At 55.5% G+C, this 27,707-nt stretch overlaps 3 protein-coding genes across 8 annotated transcripts in view; 1 reads left to right on the plus strand and 2 right to left on the minus strand.

The window, feature by feature from the left end:
• Positions 1 to 2,086: 2,086 nt before the first annotated feature.
• Positions 2,087 to 4,604, minus strand: SOCS3 (suppressor of cytokine signaling 3). The gene is made up of 2 exons (XM_064395747.1): positions 4,454 to 4,604; positions 2,087 to 3,896 (listed from the first exon to the last, which is right to left on the minus strand). The coding sequence occupies exon 2, from the start codon at positions 3,827 to 3,829 to the stop codon at positions 3,200 to 3,202; it is 630 nt and encodes a 209-aa protein (XP_064251817.1). The 5' UTR covers positions 3,830 to 3,896; positions 4,454 to 4,604; the 3' UTR covers positions 2,087 to 3,199.
• Positions 3,774 to 22,013, plus strand: PGS1 (phosphatidylglycerophosphate synthase 1). 4 transcript variants are annotated; one of them, XM_064395745.1, is made up of 10 exons: positions 3,774 to 3,913; positions 9,735 to 9,924; positions 10,262 to 10,339; positions 11,209 to 11,308; positions 11,953 to 12,142; positions 12,466 to 12,644; positions 13,526 to 14,059; positions 17,599 to 17,747; positions 19,767 to 19,909; positions 21,600 to 22,013. In XM_064395745.1, the coding sequence occupies exons 1-9, from the start codon at positions 3,828 to 3,830 to the stop codon at positions 19,884 to 19,886; spliced, it is 1,626 nt and encodes a 541-aa protein (XP_064251815.1). In that variant the 5' UTR covers positions 3,774 to 3,827; the 3' UTR covers positions 19,887 to 19,909; positions 21,600 to 22,013. The 4 variants fall into 4 exon arrangements, with proteins under 4 accessions (XP_064251815.1, XP_064251814.1, XP_064251813.1 ...); XM_064395744.1 differs by lacking the exon at positions 3,774 to 3,913 and adding an exon at positions 5,929 to 6,117 and having other exon boundaries at positions 21,111 to 22,013; XM_064395743.1 differs by lacking the exon at positions 3,774 to 3,913 and adding an exon at positions 5,930 to 6,117 and having other exon boundaries at positions 21,167 to 22,013.
• Positions 21,407 to 27,707, minus strand: part of DNAH17 (dynein axonemal heavy chain 17) — a 32,661-nt gene continuing 26,360 nt past the window's right edge. For all 3 annotated transcript variants that reach the window (XM_064395739.1, XM_064395738.1, XM_064395740.1), the window contains 11 exons: positions 27,380 to 27,573; positions 27,123 to 27,271; positions 26,890 to 27,017; positions 26,424 to 26,651; positions 25,718 to 25,909; positions 24,944 to 25,123; positions 24,436 to 24,618; positions 23,591 to 23,773; positions 23,249 to 23,392; positions 22,533 to 22,758; positions 21,407 to 21,781 (listed from right to left, as the gene is read on the minus strand). In XM_064395739.1, coding sequence (XP_064251809.1) covers positions 21,534 to 21,781; positions 22,533 to 22,758; positions 23,249 to 23,392; positions 23,591 to 23,773; positions 24,436 to 24,618; positions 24,944 to 25,123; positions 25,718 to 25,909; positions 26,424 to 26,651; positions 26,890 to 27,017; positions 27,123 to 27,271; positions 27,380 to 27,573 — 2,055 coding nt within the window. In that variant the 3' untranslated portion in view covers positions 21,407 to 21,533. The remainder of the gene's footprint in view (positions 21,782 to 22,532; positions 22,759 to 23,248; positions 23,393 to 23,590; positions 23,774 to 24,435; positions 24,619 to 24,943; positions 25,124 to 25,717; positions 25,910 to 26,423; positions 26,652 to 26,889; positions 27,018 to 27,122; positions 27,272 to 27,379; positions 27,574 to 27,707) is intronic.

Below are 27,707 nucleotides of genomic sequence, written 5' to 3' on the forward strand. Positions count from 1 at the left end.
GGGGCAGCAGCCTGTCCCTGCCTCACCACCCTTCTGTGCCCCAGCACTTTGCTGGGCTCTGACAGGGCCTGGTGCCCTCACCCTGCTCTGCATGGCCACCATCACAGCATGGAGGAACTGATGGCACCGGGGGCATGCACTGACAACTGCACTGGGTTCTGCTGGTGCTGCTTGGTGCCCAGCCCCAGGAGATCTGAGGTGTGGAGAGCTGCAGGACACCCATGTCCCAGCCCTGCCTCTGGAACCCTGGGCATATTCCAGTCTGGCTCCTGGCACCATCACAGGGTAACCGGGTCTGATCACCCTGATAATATCTTCCCCATCCAGGCACCGTCCCAGGGGGAGCTCAGCTGCCCCAGCCCTGGCGAAGGGCAGAGGGGAACTGGCTGTGGGACGTGTTTGATAGAGTGCTTACGAAACACAGGGCCAAGTCCGCTCAGCTGCTCTGGAGCAGGGAGAGGTTTGTGAAACCTTCAGCAGGGATTTGCCCGCCGGCCGCCGCGTCACTGCTGCCGCGAGCTTGGCTTTGTTCCAAGAAACCCGAGGGGCTGGCGGAGCTTCCCGGATTCTTGATTCAGCCGCGGGTTGCAGCACCGCGAGGGAAGAGGCCCTTGGTCAGCAATGCCAGGGCCCTTCTGGGAAGTGAAGAAGCTGGGGCTGTTCCCACAGAGATGGGAAGGCTGGGGTCTGGCTGGAAGGACATGGGCAGGGTCACTGTAGGCAGCCTGGCTGCTGTCCCTGGGGACAGCTTCCCACTCTGCCCCACCTTGGGGTGCTGTGAACCCCTTGCTCTGCCAGGAGGGCTGGGTGTGCTCATAAACCCCCAGAGCCCTGATTTTCATCCCCTGATGCGCTTCATCCTGCCTGGGGGAGTGGTGATGCTCCTGCCAGCTGGGGGCTGCAGCGCCGGCAGCACTGCTCCCACCCCGCACAGGCTGGGAGTCACCGGTGCTGCTGGGAGCCCTAAACTCGGGGATGTGCCTCGGCAGGGCCTGGCAGGCGGCCACCCCTGCGCGTGGACATTCCTTGCATAGCTGTAGCGGGTGCCTGGGCAGGCCGTGGCAATTCTGGCAGCACGCATGCCACAGCCACACATAGCGGCCCCAAAATAGTCACTGGGACTGTGCCATGCCCACAGCCTGGACCGGCACACTCACCATCCCTTGGTCCAGGCTGATTCCTCAGGAAATCCTTTTCCCAGGAGCCGGGGTTCCCCGGGGGGGCGGGAGCACTGCTCATGATGCCAGGCATAATGCTACAGTGTGGAGACTGCAGTCTGGGGCCTGGGCACAGCCTGCTCCTCACAGGCAGGGGCTCTGGGGGAGCTCTGGGGGCTGACCTGCTCCCAGGGGATCGCTCACATCCCTGCATTCAGCTCTTCAGCCAGGCACTGCGCTGCACACCAGCCAGACGCAGCTGCAGGTTTATTCCCGTGCCTACTTCACGCCCCTAGCAGCAGAGGACAGGCGCTTCTGGGGGCAAGGACATCCCCAGGAGAACTGAATCCTCTCCTCTCCCTTGGGCATCTGTGCCCAGCTGGGGTTCTGCACAGGACAGAGGTTTTCTCTCTGTGCTGTGGGGGTGAGCAGCATCTTGGCACCCACTACCCCGAGCCCACTACACTCCCGGGGGAGCACCTGCAGGCCCTTTCCCACCCACTGCTGCTCCTGCAGCTCCTCACCCTGGCGTGTGCCAAAGCAGAGCTGGGGAAGGCAGGACTCGCTCGGCCCCTCAAGAGCACTGCACTGGGGCTGTGCCACAGGCCAGCCTCGGCCACCAGCTCGGCCCCTCCTGTGCCCAGGGCCGTGTCTGCTGTCCCGTGGTTGCAGCATGTGTGCGAGCCGGGGGCAGATCCCATCCTCATGGCTTGGCAGGCGCAGGACGTCGCAGGGCTCAGACATACCTGAGTGCTGGGACAGAGCTTACGCAGCCGGGCTGAGTCACCGGCGGGATCACCCGGCGTGGACAGCAGCTCCAGGAAACGGTGCTTACGTGGTGTAAACACATCCCAGCATTGTGCCGGGGCCAAGCGGCCTCAGGGGTGCAAAAGAGAAATCAAACCAAATCTGATGGTTTTCATTAAAAAATAGTGCTCTTTATTATAAATTATGGAAACATTTTCTTTCTGAATATAAATATAAATATGTGCAAAGTTTCATCTGAGTTTGGTTTTGGTTGAATTTTCAAGCATTGTTTTGCTCAGCCCTCAAGGCTGGAGGTGAAGATGGAATCTTTATAAAAGACAGTGATTCACGTTGGCCTGTAAACATCCCTTCGGTTAAAAAAATAAGAATAAAAATTAAAAAAAGCCAGAAAACCCAACCACTTCTCTGGGCGGACGCAGAAAAGCACTCACGAGATGACATGCTCCAGGGGATGATCCTGCTGCCTTCCTGCAGGAATTGGTGCCCTACAGAGCAGTACAGCTGGGGTCTGCGGGAGTGGCCAGGCAGAGGTGGGGTGTGACTGTAGGCAGCAAGGGCCCAGCGTCCTCGGGGTGATCCTTGCAGATGTGGTTGTGTGGCACTCAGCAGCATCGGGACGCGACGCTTCCCCTCCAGCTTCACAGCACATCAGCAGGACCGTCACTGCGGCGTCACCAGCTGATGTGCACTAACCCAGACCGCGGGGCAGGGGGGATATTAAGGCTTAGTCCCCTGGAAAATGGCAACGCGGGGCAAAGGCATCGACCTCTTAGTCTGGGGCTTGATATGAAAGGAGCTTTCACCCACAAGGAGGCAGCAAGAGGTACAGTATGGGCAAAAACCACCTTCCCCTTAAAACTGAGGAAAAGTGATCAGGCACTCCTGGGCTCCAGTGCTTTCCATTTCTGAGGGTGGAAGGGGCTCTCACCAGGACGTCCCCAGGATGGGGTTGGCGGGGCACACGTTCCCCCATGCTATGGGAGCCGTCCTGGCTGCCCAAGCCCACAGGGGCTTTGCAATGGGCTCACTGTAACATCCACAGTCTGGTCGGAGCCATCTTCTTCCCCGTGGAGAGGAGGTGTCACGCTTGCTTGAGGAGTCTCCCCAGCGCTATGCTGGCCACAGCCCTGAGCGCATGGCAGCTTGCCCCAGTTCCCCCTCTCTCCTTCCGGATGGAGAGGCTCGGCATGCCCTGCCAGCTCCTGTGCCGGTGGGGCATTGTGCCTGTCCCCTGTTCTTGTGCTTGTAGCATGTGACCTTGCTCCGCTGGCCCCTTAGAGAGGGGCATCGTACTGGTCCAGGAACTCCTTGATGGGGGCTGGCAGCTGAGTCATCTTCTCATAGGAGTCCAGGTGCCCGTTGACGGTCTTGCGGCAGAGGTGCTGCAGGGTGGAGACACTAGAGGAGAGCGGGCGGCTCAGCACCAGGGGGATCTTCTCGCCGCCTGAGTAGATGTAGTAGGTGCGCTTGGGGTGCAGGGCTCCCCCAGGCTGCTCAGGCACGGCACAGGGTGTGGGTGGCATGTAGTGATGGACCAGCTTGAGCACGCAGTCAAAGCGGGGCACGGGCTGGCTGCTGTGGGGATCACTCTGCAGGGAGAAGCTGCCGCCCTCGCACTGGATGCGCAGGTTCTTGGTGCCCGACTCCGTCTTGACGCTGAGAGTGAAGAAGTGCCTCTGGTCTGAGCTGTCCCTGATGAGGAAGGTGCCAGCTGGCTCGGTGCTCAGCAGCAGGTTGGCCTCACCACCTGTCACCGTGCTCCAGTAGAAGCCGCTCTCCTGCAGCTTGCGTACGGTGTTCACCACCAGCTGGTACTCGCTCTTGGAGCTGAACGTCTTGAGGCGCAGGCTGGTGTCCAGGGGGCGGCTCATCCCGGCGGCGGGGAACTTGCTGTGGGTGACCATGGCGCAGGGAGCCAGCTTCGTGTGCTCTGGATGCTGCTGCCAGCAGCAGCCGCTGCTACACCATCACCTGCGGCACAGAGAGCGGTGAGTCCCGGCACGCCGGTCCCCGACTCTCCCTTCCCGGGAACACCTGCACCCCCGGTCCCTGGCTGTTATCCTCCCGCAGCAACAGCAATCCCCCGGCAATCCCCTTCCCCAGCTCTCATTCCCAGAAAAGCCGGCAGCCCCCCTGCGCAGCTCTCTCTTCCCGGGAACCGGCAGCACCCATCCCTGGTTCTCCCTTCCCGGGGGAACCGGCAGCCTCCGTTCCCGGCGACTGTCCTCTCGCGACACCGGCGCTCCCGTCCCCGGCTCTTCCTTCCCGGGAGCACGGGTACACCTGCGGTCTCCAGCTCTCTCCCCCCTCTAGGAGCATCGCTTCTGATGGTCTCCTGCTCCCTTACGCCCGGGGGCACATCGTTACCCCAGGCCACCGGTTATCGCCCGGCTGAGGCACCAACATCCCCCGCGATCCCCTTTCCCGGGCAGCACCGGCATCCCCGGTCCTCGGCGATCGCCCTTCCCGAAGGTCCCGGCATCCCCGCTGTCCCCCGTGCTCTCTGGGACTCCCTCCCGTGGCCGTACCTGGTTCGCGGGAGCCGGTCTCGGCGGCAGAGTGGGGCCGGTGCGCGGCGGCGAAGCTGCCGAGGCGGCCCGGGGCGGCCTCTTATAGCAGGCGCAACGCCCGCCCTCGGGTTCCTGGAACTGCGCGGCTTCTTGTAACGCGGCGGCACCGCCCGCGCCCCGCCCGGCCCGGCCCGGCCCGGCCCGGCCCCCCAGCACCCCGCCAGCCCTGCTCTGCCAGCCGCGGGCCCCCGGCCTGGCCCCACCGGCCCAGCCCGGCCCTTCCCGCTCCGGCCCCGGCCCCGACAGCCCATTCTGGGCAGGGTGGCTGCCCCCGCCCCTCGGCCTGCAGAGAAGCGGAGAGCCCCGGGCCGGCCCCCTGGGGGCCTCCGCCATCCCCCGCCTCTGCTGGGGCAGCCGGGCCGCGGGCCCGCCCTGCGAGGAGTCTGGGCTCGGTGATGGGGTACACCGGGGGTACGCCGGAGCGGGGGCTGCCGGTCCCACGATTCCAGGCCAATGTGCAAGGCTGCCGCCAGCCTCGGGGGACCCACGGGGTGCCCTCGGACCGAAGACAAGGGGGACTCCGCAGCCGGGGCTGTGCGGGGGCTCCCGGCTCCGCAGCCGTTCGATCCCCGAGCCCCGCTTCGGGCGGCGGTGGCTGCGGACCCCCGGGAGATCCGCGCGGTCGGTGCTTTGCCGGTCTGCGGGCCGTGTGGGCTGGTGGGGAGCCCGGCAGGACCGAGGGCCCCTGCCCGTGGCTGCCCCCGGGGCTGAGGGGTTCCCCAGCCCCCCGCCCCGCCCCAGGCCCGCGGCCGGAGCCCCTGTGGGGCCGGTGCCCGGCGGGACGAGCGGCGCCGGAGCTCCTCTCCCCACCCGTTTGGCAATTGCTGGTTCCGAGCTCGCACACAACCCGAGCACTGTCCGTGGGTTTATTTTAAACAGTTTAATTTGCCCCGGAGGAGCGGCCGCTGCCCGGCAGAAACCAACCCAGCGCGGCAGTTCTGGGAATCGGCTGCTCTGAAACGCAAACGAGCCCCGGCGCGCCGCCGGGGCGGGCGGGATAGCGGGGGAGGGACGGGACGGGCACGACGCGGCTCCGGGGCTCGCCGGCGGGACCGGCTCCCCGTATCGGGACCCGGCGGGGGGACCCGCGGTCCCCGCGCTCTGCCGTGCCCTGCGGGGCGGCGAACGCCGGCTCTGCCGCGGGCAAGAACCGTGTACATCCCTTCGGAGCCGTTCAGCCGCGCCGGGGCTCGCCCCGGGCGGAGAAGAGACACCGGGGGGTGACACTGCCGGGCAGGCGGTGAGCCCGTCCCACGTGTGCGGAGCAGGGGAGCCCCGGCGCGGCCCCGCCGGACAACGAGCCCCCCGTGAGCTCCTCCCGGAGCCTTCCCGGCCCTCCAGGGGCTCCGCGCTCGCAGGCCGGGAGGGGCGGCGGGGGACGGCCAGGGCCCCCGGGAGCGGCGGCCGGGCCCGGGCGGGGCGGGAGCGCGGGCAGGCGCGGAAGCGGAAGGCGGTGTCGCCATGGCAGCGCGGAAGCGGAAGGCGCGGGCGATGGCGGCGGGCGGCGCGGCGCTGTGGTGGCGGCTCTCGGCCTGGCTGCCGCGGGGCCGCCTCGGCCTGGCCGCGCTGCTCGGCCGCCTCTCCGACCGCCTCTCCCGCGGTCGCGACCGTCGCGCCCGCAGGTAAGGACCGGCCGGTACCCCGTCGCCTCTCCCGGGGCTGCGAGGTAGTGGGAGCCCTCGGCCGCCCCCGCAGTCGGTGTCGCGTTACCGGGGCATCCCCCGCTCACCGCTTCCCCTTTCCAGCCCGGCCCAGCCCCTTGGAAAAACCGCGTAGGGCAAAGGGGCGGCCCGCTGGCCCCAGGCCGGGCTCGGGGTCGGCTCTGCTCTCGCAGACCCCTGTAGCTCACCCCAGTGTGCGATGGCCCTCGGGACAGCAGCTGCGCTTTATTTCCCATGTCCTTGCCTCCCGCTGTCAGTGGGCGCCCCGCGGCTGCCGCAGCTCAGCCCTCGGGGTGGCACCGGCCGAGTTTGGGTGCTCGGCTCAGTCCCTCCGGCCGGGTGGTCGCGGAGGGGGAGGTGTCCCCCGGGACGGGGCCGAAACCGGTACCAGCCCCGTGTGTGCCCGGCGGGCAGGGAGCTGAGCGGGGCAGGGCCCGCTGTGCCCGGTGGCCGTCACCGTGACAGTGACCGGCGGCGGTGGGCGGCCAGCGGCTGTCACCGCGCTCCTGGAGGAGGTGGATCATCAGTCTGTGCTCTCGTTCACACCAAGGAAATTCTTGCCACGCTTCTCTTTTGGTCTCGCCAGTGTTTTTAGGGCAGATAAATTGGGCTGAGCCCGGGAAAGCAATCCCTGAGTTGACAGAGCACCAGTGTAGATGCCCCTGTGTGCTGCTGTGTGTGGGTGAAAGGACAGCACTGTGTCCCGCAGTTTCACTTCACCTCCGGCTCTGAAGATGAGGTTTTACAGTGAATAGGAGTTTCAGCTGCATTGTGAGTTTCTGTACCAAACCTACGTTTTAAAAAATAAAACACACCCCAAAAAAAAATCCGTTGTTTCTATTTAGGGTAAACTTTTTATTCAGAAGGGGTCTGAGGTGGTTCCTTTTGATTCCGTTTTCTCTTTCTGGTTAACTCAGTGATGTGAAGTACGTGGAAAGGGCTCCCCCCTTGTTCATTTTCTGTTCCTCTGAAACCTGTTTTGTCACAGTGTGGAATTTTGATGATTTCTTCATAATGTTACATGGTTTCTGATAGTTGTGTGTGCGTGGTTGGGAGGGTTGGTTGTACTGGGTAGTCACTGAGCTGATGTCAGTCGCTGGTGGGTAGAGGCTGCTGCTCTGGGAGCCAGTGCCAGTGGATCTGTGGCTGGAGCAAAATACGGATTTATTTGATAATCCTATAAGCCATAGGTTCTCAGTGCTGAATAAGTTGTAAATTTCAGTATTGGGTTGAAAGACCAAACAATGTTGACACACTGTAAATTACTTAGGAAGTGAAAAATCTGGAGGATGCAGTTAGTGAGGATAAATCTGGACCAAACCAAACAGTACTGGTGCTGCAGGTTGATGTTCCTCAGATGTTCCAGTCAGAGTCCAGATGCTCCAAGCTCAACCCATCACTGCCTGCAGCCTTCAGAGCTGCCCTGGGAGCTGCCCCTGGCTCCAGGCAGGCAGGGAGGCAGGTGCAGTTGGACTCCCAGTTCCAACAGTCCTTGCTAGAAAATGCCTTCTGGGAACCATGTTTCTGGAAAGTGTCTGCTTGGCCACTGGTCTGGCTTCTGGAAGGGTAATTGGGTTGGCCAATGAGATAATCAGGACAATATTCTTCTCTGTTGATTGTTATTGTAAAATACATAAAATTTGCCACTGCTGCCTCCCTGGGAATAATTCCAGAGGATGTTGTTTGTGACCTGCGGGGCTGGGTTAGTGCCCAACAATGCCACTGCTCTGTGGGGTGAGCACTGGGTGGGTTTTAAACCCCTGTGTTTTTGGATCCATCGTGAATTCCTGTAGCTCTGTGTGCCATGCTCCCTTGCAGAGATGGAACAGAGGGAATCTGCTCTCTGTATGTGGCCTGTGAGGCTTGAGGTGAGCAAAGGTGTGTGAAGGTTGTGCTCGGGTTCTGTAGAAACTTAGGAGAATGTGCCTGAAAAGTGGTATTTCTTGTGTTTCTGTTCTGCTTTAATTTTTCTCTGCACCTTTTAGGGGATATTTGCATTGTTTTTAACAGCCTGTGCTGGTGATCTCTGTCACTTCTGGGTATTCAGGCTGAGCCCAGTCCACATGATCCATTAAAACCCACCATCCCAGGAATTCCTGCACTGACTGACTCAGATGTCGCTGTTCATGAATAGTGAGTGACAAACTCGTGGATTTGCCAGGAAACGCCACTATGAACTGGTTTCCTTGTAAGGATGTTTGGAAACCTTGTGAAGATCCAGGGTTGTATCATGAACCAGATGGGTGAAATCATCTTCCTGGAATCTGTGTTCATTTGGGCTCTGGATTGTGGTAAAAAAGCCAGAAGTTCCTCGTAACAAATTCTGGTAAAGGTTGTGATCAAGTTTCCTCTTGGTGTGTGATGATGGTGGAATCATCAGGATGGGCTGCAGGACGGTGTCTGCCTGCTGGCCCGAGGACCTGCTGCTCCTCAGGGTAAGACAGGCAGCCCAGTTCCATCCCAAGAAGCTCCCATGAGTGGGGTTTGCAGACTGGAGTGGTTCCAGTGGGTTCAGGGATGCAGTTCAGTCCCTTGCTCATGGATTCCTGGATCTCATGGGAGCTGCTGCTGCTAATTGTGCTGAAATGTGGTTTTGTCATGTGATCAGACTCCTGCTGGGGGGTTATTCTATGACTGGATGAATTTGCATGTGTGAAACCTCCAAGAGGAGAAGTTGTTGCTTGCTTCCTGTCACCCACTGCGTGATGCTGGCAGTAAGCTGGTTTCTTCCCAAAGTGACTTCAAAGAAATTAAATTTGTTCTGAAATTTCTTTTTGAAGAATGAGTTTTCTGACCTCTCCCTCACAGGGAACATGTGGAAAGCTCCCCTTTTGTGAGGTTTGCAGGGGAAGTTGTGACTGTTGCGCTTCTGCGAATGCTGGTGTCATTGCTGGACAGGGATGGATCCCTGTTGTGGCTCTTGGTGCATTCCTCCTGGGACATAGTCTCTCCTTTTGAGGGTCATTCTTGGGGTGGGATTGCTCTGCCTTTGCTGGGGCATGCACTTGGCCAACCTGTGTGCTGTAGATCTATTTTTGGATAAGGTTGAGGGATGGAGGCATTTTTCTCTTTAAAGCAGCCTGATCTTTAAACCTGAAAGGTGACCTCAGCCCAGCTGAGAACAAAGCTGACATGGAGGGAGGGTTGGCCATGACGAAGCTGATATGTGTGTGATGGAGATAATTCAGAAGTGGCTGGTTACAGGTACAGGTGGTACCAACGCAGCACTGCCAGACACCTGAGCATCCACACTCTCATTTTCTGCAGCTCCTGGCCTCCTTCCCCTCCCATGTTGTCCTGATGAAGTAGTTGTTTCCCCTCATCTCCATGCCAGCTCAGGGGAGGAGCTGGTGATGTTCAGATCTGTTTACCCACATTTTGCCCTGTGTCTCTCTGTTTCTACGTTTGGTTTTGATGATCCAGATCGTATTGTGGAAAGAAAGGGAAAGGCATTCTTGCCTTTGTGGATCCCTGCCATGTATTGGCTCTGGCTGCAGTTCTTCCTTTACCTGCTTGGAATATTGCTGGGACGCAAAAGTTTTGCTACAAAGAATTTCTCCTTTTATTTTTTTGCACAGATCATCATGGCTCCTTCTAGCCCCACTACTCACTCCTCCTGTTCCAGTGATCACAGCCCCACCGTGTTCACTCTGTCCAGAAGGAGCGCACAGGTTCCAGTGGATCAGGAATCTGGTCCCAGAGTTTGGGATCTCCAGCTCGCATGTCAAGGTGCTTTCATCCCCGGCGGAATTCTATGAACTCCTGAAGGTAAGGTGTGGGCTGCAGGTTGTGGGAATGGTTTTATACAATTCCAGTTTTGCAGCTGCTGCCTAGTAACTGTTCTCATATGGAGTAAGTTTAGCTGCAGGGAGTGTGCTCTTCAGTTTCCCAGGAAGGACTGGTTTCTTCCTTGGATTTTAAAGGCAGCAGTGGTTCATGTAATACATGCACTGTCCATGTATTACCTTTCCTCCCTCAAGGCCAGGGAGCCAGAGCAGAGACGTGGCTGAGGGCATCCTCCCAGGAGAGTGCAGCACTGCCGGGTCTGGACTGATGGCTCCTCAGGACCCTGTGTGAAACTGAACTTGTGTTTTGCTGCTCCCAGGTGCAGATAAAAGCAGCCAAGCAGCGGGTGGTGATGGCCTCACTGTACCTGGGAACAGGAGTCCTTGAGCAGGAGCTGGTGAGTGTGGAAGGGTTTGGGAAGGCCAGGAAGGGAATGCAGGGGAGGGATGTGCAAGGGAGGCATGCTTCTGGTTGAGGTCTGGTATAGAGCCAGGGAACTGCTGCACTTCTTCAGGGGATGGTTAGCCTGGACCTGTCAGAAGGGACTGGCCTGCTGTTCAGAGTGCTCAGGGGGGCTTTGTAAAACTCAGGTCATGGGAATCTATTTTTCTTGAATGGGATTCGAGCTGTAGTTGTGTGGTGCTGTGTTGGTGCTCCAGGACACAGATGAAGGATTGGTTTTCTGCATTTGAGACTGAGGTCAGCTTTGCTTCATGGTATTTGTCTTTTTTTGTTCGTTCCTCTGGAATCAAAAGCATTTTTGCCCGAAGGCTTGAGGAAGAAGCCTGGCCTACGCCAGGTTCTGATGTTAGGAAGCAAATGCCCTGGCAGGGTAAAGGTGGATGGAGTCTGCATAGGATTTATGCCCAACTTTGTCTGGGCTTGCACATAGGATTTGAATTTGCATGTGACAAACAACCTTGTAGTTAAAGAATAAAAATGCAGTGAATTCCTGCCAATGTTTGTCTTTGGTGATACAAGTCTGTGATTTGGGAATGATATCGGGACTTTTTCTGTGAACATTAATTGCTCTTGTGAGACCTGAAGAATGCGGACATGTAAAACTGAGGCCCTTTGATCTGTGGCTTTAGGCTGATGGAGGCTGCCAGGCTGGCAGATGCAAAGGCTGAACTGGCTGTGCTTGGCACAAGGAGGAAAGACTTGCACCAGGGTGTGGGAGCTGTCTTGGCCAGGGTCTCCTGCTGCTGAGCACTTCCCTTGGAAAGTGTATTTGCTTTTGTAATGAGGAGAGAACTCTCTCTGCAGGTGTATTGCTTAGAAGAAACACTGGAGAAATCACTGCAAGCAAAAGGCTCACCTGACCTCAGAGTTTCCATTCTCCTCGACTACACCAGGGGTTCCCGGGGTAGGAATTGCCGCTCATTGCTTTTGTCAGAGCCTGATTTCACTCTTAGGCTAGGGAGACAGTTCTTTTCAGAGTGGGTATCTTGGCCAGTTGGACCTACTTGCTTAAAACATGCACACTTCAGGATTGTCCTTTTGTGTTCCAGAACTGCATATTCCAAAAAAAAATCTTCAAGTTGAACAGCTTTTCTTCCAAAAATATGTGGTAGGGGCAAGAAGGGCCAAACTACTCTGTGCAGCTGGTATAGTCTTGCTTGGTTCATTTGTTAGTGCATTTGCCCTTACCCATCATGCTCACTTACATTTTCATTTTGAAAGGAGAATGGGAATTGTTGGAAGCAGCATCACACTGAATCAGGAACCTGTGCTCATCTGCAGTGACTCTTGTAGATGTGTTACCACTGCTGGTGAGGCTTGGTTAAGAAGCTTGAAAAGTGTCAGACCTGCCCTGTGACTGATTCTGAATGTCAGTTTCAATATTGACATAGTGCAAATGAAAGTGATCTAAAAAAACCAAAGAGGAAAGGAAAACATGTGAAGTGCCAGTGGATGGGAGGGGTGCTCACCCTGTGACCAGCTGAAGAGCTGTGTCATGGTGTGCCCTGTCTGGTGTGATCTTTGTTTGAAACTCCCTTCCTCTGCCAGGCAGGAAGAATTCTCGAACGATGCTGATCCCGTTGCTGCAGCGATTTCCCGAGCAGGTCCGCGTGTCCCTCTTCCACACCCCAAACCTGCGTGGACTGCTCCGGCTCCTGATTCCAGAGCGCTTCAACGAGACCATTGGGCTGCAGCACATCAAGGTCTATCTCTTCGATGACAACGTGATCCTGAGCGGGTGAGTCCCGCTCTGTGCCTTGGTGCCATCATTTCATTGGCCTTTGGGCAGGCTGTCTGTGCTGCCAGCCTTGTCTGAACACCTGGACTCCATGGTGATCCTATCAGTGCTCTTCTGAGATGGGAGATCAACCATAGATCCTGCACCTGAGATTCTCAGATGAAAGCAAGTCTTTCTTAATGAGAAAAATATTTTGAGATTGTGAAGGAAATGGCCAATTTGTTCTTTAGTGCAGCTATCCCAGAGTGAGGCCTGTAGCCTAGCCTGGGAGGTTGAGAATCTTGTGCCCATGCTCTGAACTCGTCTCTTCCCTTTCTCTTCAGTGCAAACCTGAGTGATCTGTACTTCACCAATCGTCAGGACCGCTACATCCTGCTGCAGGACTCTCCCGAGATTGCAGACTTCTTCACGGAGCTCGTGGATGCAATTGGAGATGTGTCCCTGCAGTTACAGCAGGATGATACAGTCCAGATAATGGAGGGAATGGTACACCCATACCAAGGTAGGAGGGAGTTGTCTCAGCTGGTTGAGTGATGGGATCCAGAGGAGAGGAGTGACAGCCAGGGTTTAAGGATGGCTTAGGCTCCATCTGTGTGGGAATTGCTGGGTGTCTGACCATTGTTCAGGCTGTGGGGTGCCCTGTTTTGTGGCATCCAGTATTATAATCAAGACTGCTTGAGTTTCAGTACTGGGTCTGTTGGGGTTTTCCCAGCACAGTGGCTGTCACAGGCTGATTTGATAGGGCATGCAGAGACTGGAAGTAACTCTTCTGCCTCATAAATGTGCTGCTTTTGGCCTTAAACAAGAACTTCAGTCCTTTGAGAAGTTCATTCTGATACTAGCAGCTGCAATTCCAGGTGCTCTGGGTGTGCGTGTTCTGAAGGGTTTATGAATGTGCTGCTATTGTTGGTAATTAATCTTTTGTAGTAGAGTTTGTTCTGGGAATCCAATGGGAATCAGTTCAGGAAGACTGGGAACAAGCGTAAAATTGGGCAGAGAAGGGCAGTGAAGTGCCAGGCTGATTGCGTCATCAGTTTTTGTCCTGGCCTTGCACTGCTGGGTGATGTAAGTTCAGGCTGGGGGTGGGAGTTTATTTGTGTGTTCCAGCTCGTTCTTGGTTGTCAGTGTAGCCTCACCCTCGTCCTCTCCTTTCACAGAGGATTTTTCAGGCTGCTGCCAGTTGCTGAGCATTTCTCTTCTGTAATGTAGCTCTGCTGACCTTGAAACAGCTGGTTTGGGCCTTAAGACAGAGTGTGCACTCTGTGTTGGCTCCTGTTTGTTCCTGTGTCCATGTCCTGTCAGCAGCTTTTCCTGGTGTGTAAGAGGTGACACGTAGCTCTGTGCCTGTGGAGCTCAGACACATCTCTCTGACTTTTCCTGCAGGAGACAAAGTGGCTTACTGCGAGATTGCCCACCGGAAGGTCATGGAGGTCATCAACTCTGCCCGCACACGGCAGGAGCTCCTTCATGCAAAGACTTTCCACAGCAGCCAGCCAGGCAGCTCCCTCTTATCCCAGCAAGGCTCTCAAGCATCTGAGAGTCTGAAACCGGAACCTGACACCTGGATCTATCCCTTAATCCAAATGAAACCTTTTGGGATTCAAATAGACGAGATGGTCACAGAGACACTGCTGACAGAGGCTGAGCGGGATGCCAGGATATACCTCACCACTGGCTACTTCAACTTGACACAGGCCTACATGGACCTCATCCTGGGCACAAGGGCCGAGTACCGGATCCTCCTGGCCTCGCCAGAGGTCAATGGGTTTTTTGGTGCCAAAGGGGTGGCAGGTGCCATCCCTGCTGCCTATGTTTACATTGAACATCAGTTTTACAGTGAGGTCTGCTGCCTGCAGCAGCAGGAGAGGGTGCAGCTGCAGGAGTACTCCCGTGCTGGGTGGACGTTCCATGCCAAAGGTAAGGTGCCCATATCCCCAGGAGTTGTTCAGAAGTGTGAGAGAGCTGTGCATTTGGATTGCGAAAGGAGTAAGGGGCTGGCTGGGTGCCAGTCCAGGTTTAACCTTCAAAACACTCCTCCAAGGTTCAAACAGCGTGCTTGTGTAACCCTGGAGGGTTTGGATCACTTGGGGGACGCCTTGCCTTTGCCTTTGGTTCAATACAGTCACAGGGATGATGTGAGAGCTGTCCCTGTGGTGACACTGAAGCACTGCCTCATGAGAAAGGTGATGTGACGGAAAGGGAGCATCTGGATGTGTTTGTGATGCAGTCAGTGCCGTGGTGCAGTGTCTGGTATCCCTTGGGCTGGTTTCAGCAGGCAGGAGTGCTGACTCTGCTGGGGACCCTGCAGCAGTATTGGGGGCAGGTGCTGGACGGGAGCTGCTCCCAGGGCCTTCCCAGCAGCAGGTCTGTGTGGGGACAGTGTCAGTGTTGAGGGATTTGCACAGCTCCCGTTCCCAGCTCACGGGGTGCAGTGTGAGGAGCTGCAGCATGTGCTTACAGGAGCCACTGCAGCCAGAGGGCAAGGGGCTGAGGAAGGAATGTGGACTAACATGCAGTGAGTTAATGAATGCTACCCTCGAGGTCTTCTCTGGGAGACCCTGAATTCCTGCTGGATACACTGTGCCCAGCTCCCACAGGCCAGCACAGTGCTCCAGCTGAGCTGCAGTGTTTGGGCTGTGACTGGAACACAGGGGCTCCAGCCATGCCTGTTTTGAAGAGAGCTGTTAGCAGGAATGGCTCCATCCTCCTGCTTCTTGCAGGAGTGCTCAGAGGGAGCCTCAGAGGTGGCGGGGAGGGAAAGCTGCCCAGTTGGCCTTCTCTCAACTGTCAAAAATCCCTGGGTGCTAGTGGGTGCCTCTGTGTTGAAATGACAAACAGGGCTCAGAGTGCCCCTCCCCAGCACGGCCAGGAGTGCAGGGAAAACCCTTATCTGACCCAGGGCAGCTCGAGGGAGGGCCCTGCCTGCCTGCCTGGGGTGTCCCGTGCCTTTCAGGATGCACATGCTTGAGCCATCTGTGGTTCCCAGGTTCTGCCTTTGTTGGGCACTGCTAACTCCCAGTGGGATGTGGTTTGGCATAAACTGAGCCCAGAAACGAGGGCTGCTTTTCCCAGTTACCAAAGTGCAGGTGGTCCTGTTTGGCCAGCCAGGCCTGTTGGGCTCTCTGCTGTGTGGTGTTTGCTTGGAGGGGGATGCAGGGCTTGGAGTTCAGCAGCTCCCATGCCTAGCAGGAGGGACAGCTGGAGACATTTGCTGCCTTTTTTCCATTCTTTCAGAGTGCTGGGCGGATCAGTGTGCAGCTCCTCCTCTGGCATGCTGTGCCCTTGGCACATGTTGGATTCACCTCATTTCCTTCTGCAGGAGTCACATGGTGTGGCAGAGAGGACAAGGACAGAAGAGGGAAGGGAGGAAGCCTTGGAGATGTGAAGGGCATGTGCACAAGGAGCACATGGAGCCTAGCTCCTGGCTGAGGACATGAGATTCCCAGCAGCAAACAGTGCCTGTTGGTGCTTCCTCTCTGGGCTGAGACATGAGACACCCTTGAGTCTCCCATGGGATCCCCAAACACTGGGGCTGTGCTGCGTGCCCCTCCTGCTCCCCTTAACCTGTTTGTATCTGCATGCAGAGTGTCAGGTGGTGCCCAGGGATGTCTCTCCTGGGTGCCCATGCAGGTGTGGCAGAGCTCTGCACAGATGGGGTGCACGTCTGAGCAGGACTGCCAGCAGCTGTCCATCCCAAAGCCTACCTGCCACTTCCCTGCGTGTGATGTTGGGGGTGACACGGGGGCATCCCTTGGGGTCAGGGATCCCTTCCAAGCACGTTGTGGTGACAGGGTGCTGGGCAGGTGGTGTGTGCTGTGAGATAAACCCTGTTAGTGCTATTGACTGGCGCTGGGAAGCCGCGCTTCCCCTTGCTGGAAGGTGAGTCACTGCTGGAGCAGATCCTGACAGATGGCCGTGAAACCAGAGAGCTGTAAAGGCTGTGGGACTGCCACAGGACACTTGGGAAGGCAAGGAATCTGTTCCTCATGGCTGCTGCTTGGGCAGAGGTCCAGCCTTTGGCTGGTCAGGCACCAGACAGCCCCTGGCAGGGTCCTGTTTGGTGGCAGAACGTGACAAAACTCTGCCATGTGGCTCTCAGGGCCCATGGTGGGCTGTCCAGCCCTGCTGTGGTGGGGTGAGCCCGCGGGGACTGGAGGCATTAGGGCAGTGCCAGCTCTGTGAGTTGTGCTGTGGGGGTGGGGAGGAGCTTACAGGAACTGGCAGTGAATCGGCAGCATCTTACTCAAGGCATTCTTGGAACTGCTCTGGGGCTGAGTTGGGAAACCTGCTGCTATTTTAAGGCTGAGGTGGTTTTTATGCTACGGGTTCTTTGTTGCAGTCTGTGTGTGACCAGCCATGGGGATAAGCCTCTACCAGAGACTCACCCAGGGCTCTGCTGAGGAGAGCAAAGGCTTTCTGGCTCCGTTTGTGCAGAGTGGCCACACAGCCTCTCCTTGGCAGCAGTCCTGATTCTCCTGTGGCTGTTCCTTCTTGCCCTGCTGCAGTGATGTGCTTGAGAATAATGTGGTGTTTCCATCTTTCCCTTGAAAACCTGTCCTGGGCTCTGTCCTGCTCTCTGTGCTGGCAGAGCTGTGGGAGCTGTGTTGGTGAGTGGCACTGGGGGCCAGGTGCCCTGGCAAGAGTCTCATCTCATTCCTGGTGGCTCCTCTGTGTCTTTTCACAGTGGCATGTGAATTCACTGCCAGAGCTGGAGGTGCCTCTTCATATCATGGTCCCGAGATGGGGGCTGGTCCCTGGCCCTGGGACAGGCTGGACAGACTTAGCCTGTCTGGCTGGGCCTTTGGGGCTGGTTCCTTCACTGAAAACCTGTTTGTCTTCTCTCAGTGTTTCTGAATTCACTGTGGTGCAAAACAGCCTCTAAGGCAGTGGCGGGACTTGCTCTGGGTTGTTTTGGGGCAGTGTGTTCCTGGGGTGTGCTGGGGGCACTGCACTCCCAGTCAGAGCCCTGATTTGGGCTGTGCCAGGGCACCCCACACATGGCACACACCCCACAAACTGCACACACCCCACACTCCTCCCGCGGCACACACTGCACACACCCCACACACCCCACACATGTCACACACCCCACACATGGCACACACCCCACACATGTCACACACCCCACACGTGGCACACACCCCACACATGGCACACACCCCACACATGTCACACACCCCACACGTGGCACACACCCCACACATGTCACACACCCCACACGTGGCACACACCCCACACATGTCACACACCCCACACATGGCACACATGGCACATGCTGCGCACAGCAGAGCAGCCCTGCAGGCCCTGCTGGGCTGCTCTGTGCTCTCGAGGTCCTGTACAGAATCTGTAATCCATGTTTAAAGCATTTAATTCAGTCTGAGTGAAGGGACCATGTGAGCCCACCCTGGCCATTCCCTTGGCTGTCACGCTGCCTCTCTTCCTCATTTTTCCTGCAGGCCTCTGGTTGTACTTGGCAGGGAGTGACCTGCCCTGCCTGACCCTGATTGGCTCTCCAAATTTTGGATATCGATCAGTTCATCGTGACTTGGAAGCTCAGGTTGCAATAGTGACAGAAAATAAAGCCTTGCAGCAGCAGCTGCATCAGGTGAGCAGCAGATTGTGGGGAAGCTGGGGGGATGTTGTACTTCTGGGTCACACAGGGAGTGCTGAGGACGCAGTGGCAGTAAAAACCTCCAGCTACAATAACTCAGAAGCTGCTGGAGCATGGGGAGTCCTGAGGAGCTGTCAGTGAAGTGACTATTGATGAGCTGCCTGCTGCAAGTACCCAGTGCTGGGAAATGAGGCCATAACGGGAAGGAATGTGTGTCCCCAGTGACCTCGGGAGTGCTCAGGGCTGGATGTGCACAGAGCCTTTGGAGGACCTACTGACTCCTCTGCTCACCAGCCACGCTGTGCCTCTGAGCCTTAACCCCAGCATCTGAGCATTGCCCAGGGCCTGGCAGGTTCTGGGCTAATGAGGCCAGGCCCTTGGAATGTCTGAGCTTGGACTGGAAAAGTTTCTGGACTGGCTGGGATGCCCATGAAGTTCTATGACAAAATCCTTATCTTTAATAATAATATGACATTATATAATCTTGACACAAATATTTTTAAGTGGTTTGATATTCAATGTCCCAAGGTTTTTCTGTGCTGTTTTTAATTAGGCAGCTTGTAATGCTCAGCAGTTCTGCTGCTGCTTCGAATCCTGCCTGCTTCTCCAGCTGTCTTGACTGAATCTTCTGCTAGAACTGACTGTCCCAAGTAATTTCTCCTGCAGTGTTCTGTTTCAAAGCAGATGTTTTCTGCCTCTGTGTGACTTGGAGACCTCAGAAATGCACTGTGTGAGGCAGGTGCTGGCAGAGTTGTATGCAAGATCAATGGGAACTGCCCTCTTGCATCAGGGCTCTTCCCTGGGATGAGTCAGAGTGTATCTAATCAAAAACAATTCTATTACTGGAAGAGTTGCTTGAGTATTTCAATTCATATCTTGCCTCTGCTTGTTTCTAATGGAAGGGTAAAATCAATGGAAATGTGACACAAAGGAATTTTCTCACACAGAGCTGCAGTGATCTCATTCAAAGGGCTTTAAACCATTCCCGATTGCTGGAAGCTGATTCTGAGATGGGCTGGGTGTTTACTTTCTGTGGTCTTTTTTAGAAGACTTAATCCATTCCTGGGATGCTGCCATGAAATCACTTTGCCTGTGTAATGTTCAGTTCCATTTTAAAAATGTGTGCTGAGATTTGGGAAGAAATGTGAGTGGTCTGGGTGTCTTTGGGTGCTTCTGTGAATGAACTGAGATTGATTCAGGGAACTGGCCTTGCCTCTGGTGCTCAGATCTCACCGTAATGGATGGTCATGGAGCAGAATCCTCACAGCAGGGCTGACTATGGCTCTTGGAGCATTTGAGGGCTCTCAAATTGGAGCGAATTGGCAGATTAATGTGTTGATTCATCTTTTTGATGTTACTTTCCAGTACTTGGTTCCTGCTTCCTTGTTCCACCCTGAATTTAAATAGTGCAGAGTATTTTCTGCTGTTTGTGACAGATTCAGTGATGAAAAAAAGATGATGAACAAACTTCCAGGAGCTGTTCTGCTCCTCGTTTGCCTGCAGATCCTGAAACCTGAGTGTTTGTGCTAAAAACCCCACTTAGCTGTGATCAAAGCACTGCTCTCACGTGCTGTGAGTGTGTTATCAGCAGGGTGGTTCATTTCCTCCCTCAGCACTGGGTGCACGCTGTGGGGGCCCGAGTGTTTCTGGTAATTTAGCTGAGATCACGACTGAACATTCATCTGCAAACACGGCGCCTGAGCTGTGTCTAGAAAGAGCTGCATAAGCCAGTCCCAGGAGGTTTGGGTGAGGTTTCCTTTTCTGGCAATTACAGCCTGGCCTTGAGGAGTTTTATGAAACTGAAGCTCAGCTCATGCAGCTGTGGGGCACAAAAAGGCAAAACCCTCTACCCTTGTTCTCTGTAGAGTTTTAATTGCAAATTCTTGAGGAGAAATGGTGCATACTTGTGGTAAGATCCCTGGTCAGCTTTATCTAAGAACTTGCTTCTCTGAAGGACCATTATATAATTTAACACTTGGGATTTACTGAGATGATGTTTCTTTCCCTGTTCAGGAGCAAGAGCAGCTTTACCTCTGCTCAGGTGTGGTCTCAACATCAACGTTTGAGCAGCCAAGTCGTTATGTGAAACTGTGGGTGAAGCTGGTGACACCTTTGATCAAGAATTTCTTTTGAAAGGAGAAAAGTTGCTGCTTTGGGTGAGTTTGCTGCCATTATGGGGAATTATATTGCACTGACTGTAGTGCTCTGTCATGAAAGAAAGATTTGAGCAATTAGTTCATGGACATGCAGATGATGAGGGGAAAACCAGAACTTCTTGATTCCTCTGGGGTACTGGCTGCCAGGGACTGGGATCAGTGCTCAGGTCCTGACTGGGTTTTGTCTACTAGAATTTCTGGAAGGGCCATTGGCAGAGAACCCATACAGTGGTATTTTCCATGCACGGAAATAAAACTCCCTTTCTGAAATGTCCCTTTCAGAGTTTCACAGAGAGAGACAGACTGTGTTTGTGCTGTCTTGACCAGCCAATCGAAAGCATTGCTGGAATACTTAAAATGTTTTGTCTTTGTATCCAGTCAGGGCTTTGCTTTGCCCCTGTAGCATTGGTTAACAGGGGCAGTTGGTTTTTCTTTTCTGTTTTGTGGTGTCCTGGGGCTCCTGGTGGTTCCACTGCCCTGTGACTCGAGCCCTTGTGAGCTCCAGGCTGTTCCTGTGCTGGGCATAGTCTGTGCAGTTGGCACTGCTGCACGTGTGCCAGGGTGCTGCATGTTCCACATCCCCTAGCAATGGCCTCCCCTCAGCAGGGTTTGCCTGGCTCCTTCACACTCAGATGTGTTACAAGTGTATTTCCTGAGTTGTGAAAGGGCAGGAGAAGACTTTTGGGGCTGGTGTGGGTTTGGAAGTAGGAGGCTTGAACCATAACATCCTACAAAGAAGGTGTTTGGAAGCCAGGTAAAAAGGTGTGGGAGTGCAAGGTAGGGTGTGAGCAAGGGTTTCTGATCTGGCAGTGCCACAAGCAGGATTTCTGGCACCTGAAAAAAGTTGATGGTAAGTGTGAAATTCGGTCATAACTGATTATAAATACTGCTGCTCTGTAAAGAAACGAGCTGCTCTCTGTGCCTGCCCTTGGGGTTTGTCTGTCTGTGAGCTGTGAGGAAAGTTTGAGGCAACTGTACTTTAGAACTAATTGTTCAAATATTTCGCAGAGTGGGATTTTGGTGAATTGTTTTATACCAAAGGCACCAGCCTTGGCAGATCTACTCACCTTAGTGTGTGTTACTGCTGATACAGATTATTTGTTGCCAAGAAAAGGCTGAGTAGGTTCGGTACCCTAGAAATAGAAATAGCGTACTTGAGAGAGGAACCTGTTTGCAGCTGGACCTTCTCTGGGCTATGCAGGTTGGGTGTGGGGGAACTGGACCAAATCTGCACCTTTCTTCTCCCGTCTGCTCCAGCCAGACAGATGCTCCATGCAGGAGCATGAGGAGTTTCTGCTCAGTTTGCCATCACACAAAGAGCTGTGGGAAGATGGAGAGCCAGAAGAGGGAAAGGAGTCGGGCACTTGTGTGCAGTTGTCTGTCTGGCTTCCCACGGTGGTCTGGCTCCCCACCAGCTCCACGTCAGAAACCACCAGTGGAAAACCTGGATCTGCCCTGAGAACCCCGTGTGCTGCGAGAGCAGGCTCCACACAGCAGTGCTTCCAGCACTGGTTTTATTGATACTTTGCTAAAATGGTTCTGGTACAATCAAACATAGACTGAGTTACACAACGTGAAGGTTTTTACAAATAAAAGTACTGCTGTTCTCCATTGTCTTTAAAGTCTAGGCCTCTAGGAGCAGCGCCACACCAGCCAGCACCCACTTGGCAGCTTTTTCTTTTGTCTTCAGGTTGAAGGTCCAGACGTAGGTGGGCCCTCTCGTCCGTGTCTTGTAGACGGGGCACTCGTAGACGTTGACGGTGTCCATGCGGTCCACGGGCACGGCTCTGAGCAGGATCACCGGCATCTCGGGCGTCAGCTCCTTCATGCGCGAGTCCGCGATGGAGCCCGAGGGCACGTCCCAGCGCGCACCTGCAGTGACAGCCGTGACAGCTGGGACAGCCCTCAGGGCACCCTGCCACCCCGGGCTGCTCCCCGAGGGCCCTTCCTCACAGCTACGCACGGCTGGGGGCTCCGAGGCTAAGGTTAGGTGGAGTGGCTCAATGGTGGTTAGGTCTGACATGTTCTCATCTCACTGTGACCCGCGACTGCATTTGCCTTACTGTGTGTGGGATGTCTGAATAAATTCTGTCCCCACCCCTCCCTTCAGCATGGCTTTATGTGGGAATTGCAGAGTTTAAGGTGAACTGGCTGTGGTGGGATCTGTCATGTGCTGTCCCGTATGCTCTCTGCTTTTGTCCAAGTGGACCTCCCAGCTGTTCTGCTGAACTGCCTCCTTCCCTCTCATTAGCAGTAATTATCGTGGATTTATGTTTCTCAATTTGTCTTACTCGAGCATCAACTATGCTCGAGCACAAATGTATTCACTAGAGCCTTGGAGCTCCAGGAGCCCTGGGGTTCATGGGCTGGAGCCTGAATTGCTAAAACACAAATTTCTGGTTTGGAAAGGCTGTGTGATCCGGGCAGTGCTGCCCTCAGCTGGCGGCTGAGCCTGGATCCAGATGGACCCAGATGGACCCAGGTGCACCCAGGGCTCCCTGCTCTGAGCTGCCGCCAGCGCGGGGCAGAGCAGACCGGCCAGCAAGTGCTGACACTGCACGAGGGAGAAGGGCTGAGCTGGGCCTGCTCCGTGTCTGAAACACATCAGAGATGCGGTTTTTACCTTCCATGAACAGCCCATGCACGTAGGAGCCTTCTCTAGGGGGAAATGTTATTTCCTCGCGGGTTTTCTTGGTCACATCCACTGCCAGACACATCTTATCCAGTGGCCACTGCTTTTTCCTGGCCGTGGACTGCATGATGGCTGTGAGGAAGGACTGGGGGTTGAAGAATCCCGCCAGCCACACTGTTGCAGGCAGCACAAAATCTGTTGACCAGACTTCCAGTTCCTGGAAAATAAACCAGCAGAGTCCTTTAGGGTGGAGGGCGTGCTGTGAGCTGCAGGGCACTGTGACAGCGCTGACGTTTTGCTGTGTAAAACCCAAGCTTCAGCTGATTTTGCAGAATGGAGACTGGCTGGAGGTGGTGTGGGAGGAATAAGCAGCAGATTCCCCTGCAGCAATGAAGCTGAAACCCTGAATTCATAGTGCAGAAAGTGCTGCTGTTATTTTTTAACAAAGCCAGTTTTATTAATATTTTTATGGGACACCCAGGGTTGTAATGAGGGGGGGGAGATGATGTTCTTTTGCTGCAGTGATGTACTGTAATGGGAACCCTGGTCAGACTTGTGCTCCCATTCCTGGAGTAACAGCCCTTTTCAGGTACTTCAGGCTGGTTAAATTGACACTGAGAAATAAATCGGTAACCAATAAAGCAGTGCACTGGTGGGGAGAGTCCTGGGGCACCCCAGGCTGTGACAGCCACACGCACTCTGCTCACCCTGATCCGCTGGAGCAGGTCTGCATACCAGTTTGCCAGGCTGAGGAGGGAGGGGTAGGCATAACGTGTCCATGATTCTGGAACACTGTCATAGAAGAGAGCATTTGACAGCTCTTCCATCTCAGAGGTAATCGTCAGCTCTCCCTTTGAAAAAGAGAAAAGTCGAGGCAGTGTCACCTGCAGCCAGAGGCGGGACAGCCCGAGGGACGTGCATGGGCTCAGGGAGCAGAAGGCTGGGGCTGCCCAGCTGCACCTGGCACAGCTTGGTGGGTGGGAGCTGCACAAAGGCAGAGAGTGCTTTGCAGGACTGGGAGGTGATCCAGGCAGCTGCCTGCTGTGTACCTGCAGTCCCAGGTCCAGCTCCTTCAGCGAGCGCCTGATCTCGTTGGTCAGGATGTTCATCCTTTCACATTCCTGGAGGGCTACAACAGTGTATGGGGTTTTTTCCTTTGCCTTTGCCATCATCTCCTCCATATTGAATGGATCTGGCAGCTGCTGGATTATTTCATCCAGGACTGCCTTCACCTGAAATGAGAATGCCATAAACTGCTCTTGCCCAGAGAAAAGTACTGCAAGTTCCATTTAATTAAGTTGGTAAGATTTTTTTCTTTTTCTGCTCTGGTGTTTCTTTGTACCTTCTCCTCTGTTACTAACACTCCATTCTGTTATTGACTGCTCTTGGGTCTTAAAAAGCTGTAGTTCTTTTTTGGTAGCCAAGGTAAGAGACCTGAAGCCATGAAGGCTGTAAAATACAAGTGTAAAGTCCAGGCAGTCAGGAAGAAGACTAAAAACCATCCTTTTAAATCTTTGTTTTTAGTAGTTGTTCTCATGAATGGAGGTTCCTCAGCCAGCTCCATCTGCTGAGGAGCCCCACGTAAGCCTCATGTTGCCAGTGGTGCATCTTGGCTCATCGGGGGTGAGGTTCCTGGCCATGCTGCCAGCTGCCTCTGTGCTGTGTGTGCTGCCATCCCTGGGCCGATGACCCCAGCGTGGCTGGGCTGGAATCCCCTCCCTCTGCTATCCCTTCCTGCTATGGGGTCTCCTCTCTCAGGTGTCTCCAGACCTCTATCTGCCTCCCCTCTCTAGCCTCTCAGTTGTCACCCTTAAGAGGTTTTTTTCTCCACAGTAATTATTTTGCCCCACCTTAAAAAAACCAGTTCATTTCTGCCATAAAGGACTTGACTTGCCTGTTCCTCTCGGGAGACACCAGAGCCTCCAGCAGCCTCGGACTCCTTGGGCTGCAGTTCCAGCACGGTGCGGAAGAGCCTGTCCGAGGTGACGGTCAGGAAGCCCATCTCTGCATTGGGGTGCAGCCCATACAGGTGGGGGCTCTCTCCTGGCAGGTTGTCATCGATGTACTGGTGGTAGGCCTGAGCGCAGGGTCAGGGCCAGCCTTAGCTTGGAAGTGCAAGCAAAGGAGCCCAAAGTTCCCTGCAACCTTGAAAACCCATCTTGGGGCCCTTTATGGCACCTGCCCATGGGCACGGATGCTCCTTTTTAACTTGTGTCTCAGCCAAGTTTTTCTCTTTCCATCTCAAACCACAGGAATTACCTTTGCAGCAACTCTGCACATTCCCAGGGGATTGAACTCTCTCTCTCTCCCTACATTCCCCTTGGTGAGCGGGAGGGGAACGTGGGCCCATGCCCATTTTTCCAGAGCAGGGGTTTTGTACAGCAAATTGCAATGTTTTTTACCTCGTAATCCATGCGGGGAGGGATCATAAATCCTGGAGCCAGGGACACCTCCCCGTCCAGCATCTCGGGCTGCACGTACTCGCTCAGGTACGTGCGGCACAGCCGGCGGTCCCAGTCGTCCGTGATGTGCCCCCCGTACATGATCTCCCCAAAGAGGTACCGGAGGTCATCCCACGGAACCTGCAGGGAGAGGCTCAAGCTGGGACTCCTGAGTGGCTCCCCAGGAGTTCCCCATGCAACCACAGACTGATGGCTCCAGGATTGACCTGTGCAGAGAGGTGACAGTCCCTGGACCCACAGAGGCTTGGGAAGAGGGGTGTCTCTTGATCACCCACAGATTTCTCCCTGTCCCACTATGAACACAGCCATCTATGGTTTGAATCCTGTCTTTTTTCCAACCAGCACTGATCACATCTGTGAGGGCAGGTCTAAAGGTGAGACTTCAGCTCTGGTCACTGCACCAGCGTTCTTGGGGCAGGCTTTGCTTTTTAGGAACCACCCAGCAACCACCAAGGCACAGGTTGGGGCAGGCAGGTGGGCCAGGGCAGGCACTTGCTCTGGCTGGTGTCTGATGCCCTTTTCAGCCATCTCAGTCAGGCCAAGTACTCATCCCCTTCCCCTGCCTGAGCGTGCAGGGAGCAGGGGAGGAGCTGCTCCTGGCCCTGGGCTTCTTCATGAGACAACATTTGTGCTGCAAACTGGTAGATGCTCTAAGCAAGGCCAATTGCTGCAGCATGTGCTGTGCTGAGGAGCAGTGACCTCGCTGTCCCTCACCTTGGCGTTGGCCTCCAGGTAGTTGTGCAGGACGTTGACGGAGACGGTCAGGTCGCCGTTGTTGAAGGGGTACGACCTGTTCCAGCCCTGGGTGCCGAACCTGCGCCGCTCGGCCACCGCTGCGTGGAAGTAGCAAAGGGCAAACAGGATGCACCTGAACTCGGACTCTTTGCTGCACTGCTCCAGTGTTTCCTGCAGAGGAACAGTGAGGGTGGGTTGCAGCTCGATACTGCTATCAGATGCCCCTCTAGTGAAGAACACTCATAGGCAAAAGAGAACTGAAAGTGTTCATTAGGAAAAAAAGGCACACTGTTGTATTTTAATGATTTGCTAGTTGGTAATTTTTGCACTCATTTATTTATGAAGGAATTAGGAGTTCACACCCCAATGCCCTGCTGATAGCTGAGGCAGCTTGTTCATGGCAAAGCTGCAGCAGCTCCAGGTTCAGCCTCAGGAAAGGCACTGGCAACCTGACATTTCCTTGTGTTGGAAACCCTTGGGCAGCTCTGGTTACCCCTAAACCCCTGCCTTCCCGGGCACTCCAGGAGGATGTGCTGGCGAGGGCTGGCTCCAGGTCAGTGTCCCTGGCAGCAGAGACACCCCCGAGGTGCTCAGCCTGTGGAGCCCTGGAGGGGATGAGCTGTACCCACTGACCAGAACGGCCCCAGGAGGCAGCTGTGGGAGCGTGGGGGTGGCACAGGGGTACCTGGGTGAAGAGGTCCAGGGCTCCGTGCAGGTTGGCGCGCATGCCTGTGGGTGGCTCGCTGGTGATCTTGATGGAGTTGTCCAGCAGCCCCTGCGGGATGATGTGTGTCTCGGGGCTGGGGGCTGGCTCGGCGCTCATGAACAGTCGGTACTCGGGGTGGCTTTCTTGGCTGTGGTGCTCCACCAGCTTCTCCAGCGTGCCCAGCCACCGGGCCACGAGGTGGATGTTCTGCAAAAGAAACTCTCTACACCTTGAGAATCTCACTTCTCTCCCACCCCGATTCCTACTGTGGCTCCACAGGGGGAAGGGGCTGGGTGCAGCCAGCCAGCCCTGGCAGTGTCACTGCCATCAGCAGTGGGGTGACCCTGCATGCTGTGCCTGGATGCTGGCAGGACTTTGTGCCCTGGTGTGCCAAGTTGCCATCAGGGCTGTGCGCCCTGTGGTGTGCCCCACTGCCCTCACCCACCTGCAGGATGACCCAGTGGCCCTCAGCAGCTGCCACCTCCATGGCGTGCTCTGCCACCACCTCCTGGCCTTGCCCCAGGGATACGTTGTGGATCTTCCCGTTGTCAATGGTGAAACCCAGCCTCGTGCCTGCAAGGGGAATGTCTGCTGTCAGTATCAGTTCTGAGTGGGTCCATGCAGTTCTGGACACTTGGCCAGCGGGGCTGGTGCCAGTCTGGGTGGGCAGTGCCTCACCCAGTGCCTCCACGTCCTTCAGTGGGTCGACACCAGGGGAGAGGATGAAGAACAGGGGTGAGGAGGGACTGCTCTCCTTGTACACCTCAGAGAGATCAATGCTCCTTCCTTTCACATACTTGCTTCCCATTTTCTCTTCCACAAATTTCCTACAGAAAAATAGAACCATCCTGTGAGATGGGAGCAGTCACTGGTTGCAGCTGGAGTGGTGACACTCTGGGCTCTTGCAGAAGAGCCCTGTGCTGGGCACCAGGTACCTGATGGCATAGGTCATCCTGTCAGGGCGCAGGCACCGCAGCACACACAGCTTCTGCAGGGCTGTCTTGTTCTTCCAGTCCATGGGGAGCACCTCGTTCTCTGGTGCCTCCATCTCCACAAACCTTTTCCATCGCTTTGCTGAGCTCTCGATGTCGCTCTCCAGGCTGGTGAACTCTTCCATTTCTGAAAGTGCCTTCAGGTCCCACAGAGAAGGACTAAATCACTCCTGGGCTCTCCTCATCCCCAGGGACCCCCTGCAGGTGACCCCAGACCCGCTGCACTAGGGGCTGTGCTGGCATTGCCTTGGCACAGTGGGTGAGTGCACAG

This window comes from Passer domesticus, chromosome 20, assembly GCF_036417665.1.
Source record: "Passer domesticus isolate bPasDom1 chromosome 20, bPasDom1.hap1, whole genome shotgun sequence".
Lineage (NCBI taxonomy): Eukaryota > Metazoa > Chordata > Aves > Passeriformes > Passeridae > Passer > Passer domesticus.

Coding starts and splice junctions, on each gene's coding strand:
- SOCS3 (XM_064395747.1), bottom strand. CDS start 3,829: ATGGTCACCCACAGCAAGTTCCCCGCCGCCGGGATGAGCCGCCCCCTG.
- PGS1 (XM_064395744.1), top strand. CDS start 5,957: ATGGCAGCGCGGAAGCGGAAGGCGCGGGCGATGGCGGCGGGCGGCGCG. Junction 6,118..9,734: donor CGCGACCGTCGCGCCCGCAG/GTAAGGACCGGC, acceptor TTTTTTGCACAG/ATCATCATGGCTCCTTCTAG. Junction 9,925..10,261: donor AATTCTATGAACTCCTGAAG/GTAAGGTGTGGG, acceptor TGCTGCTCCCAG/GTGCAGATAAAAGCAGCCAA.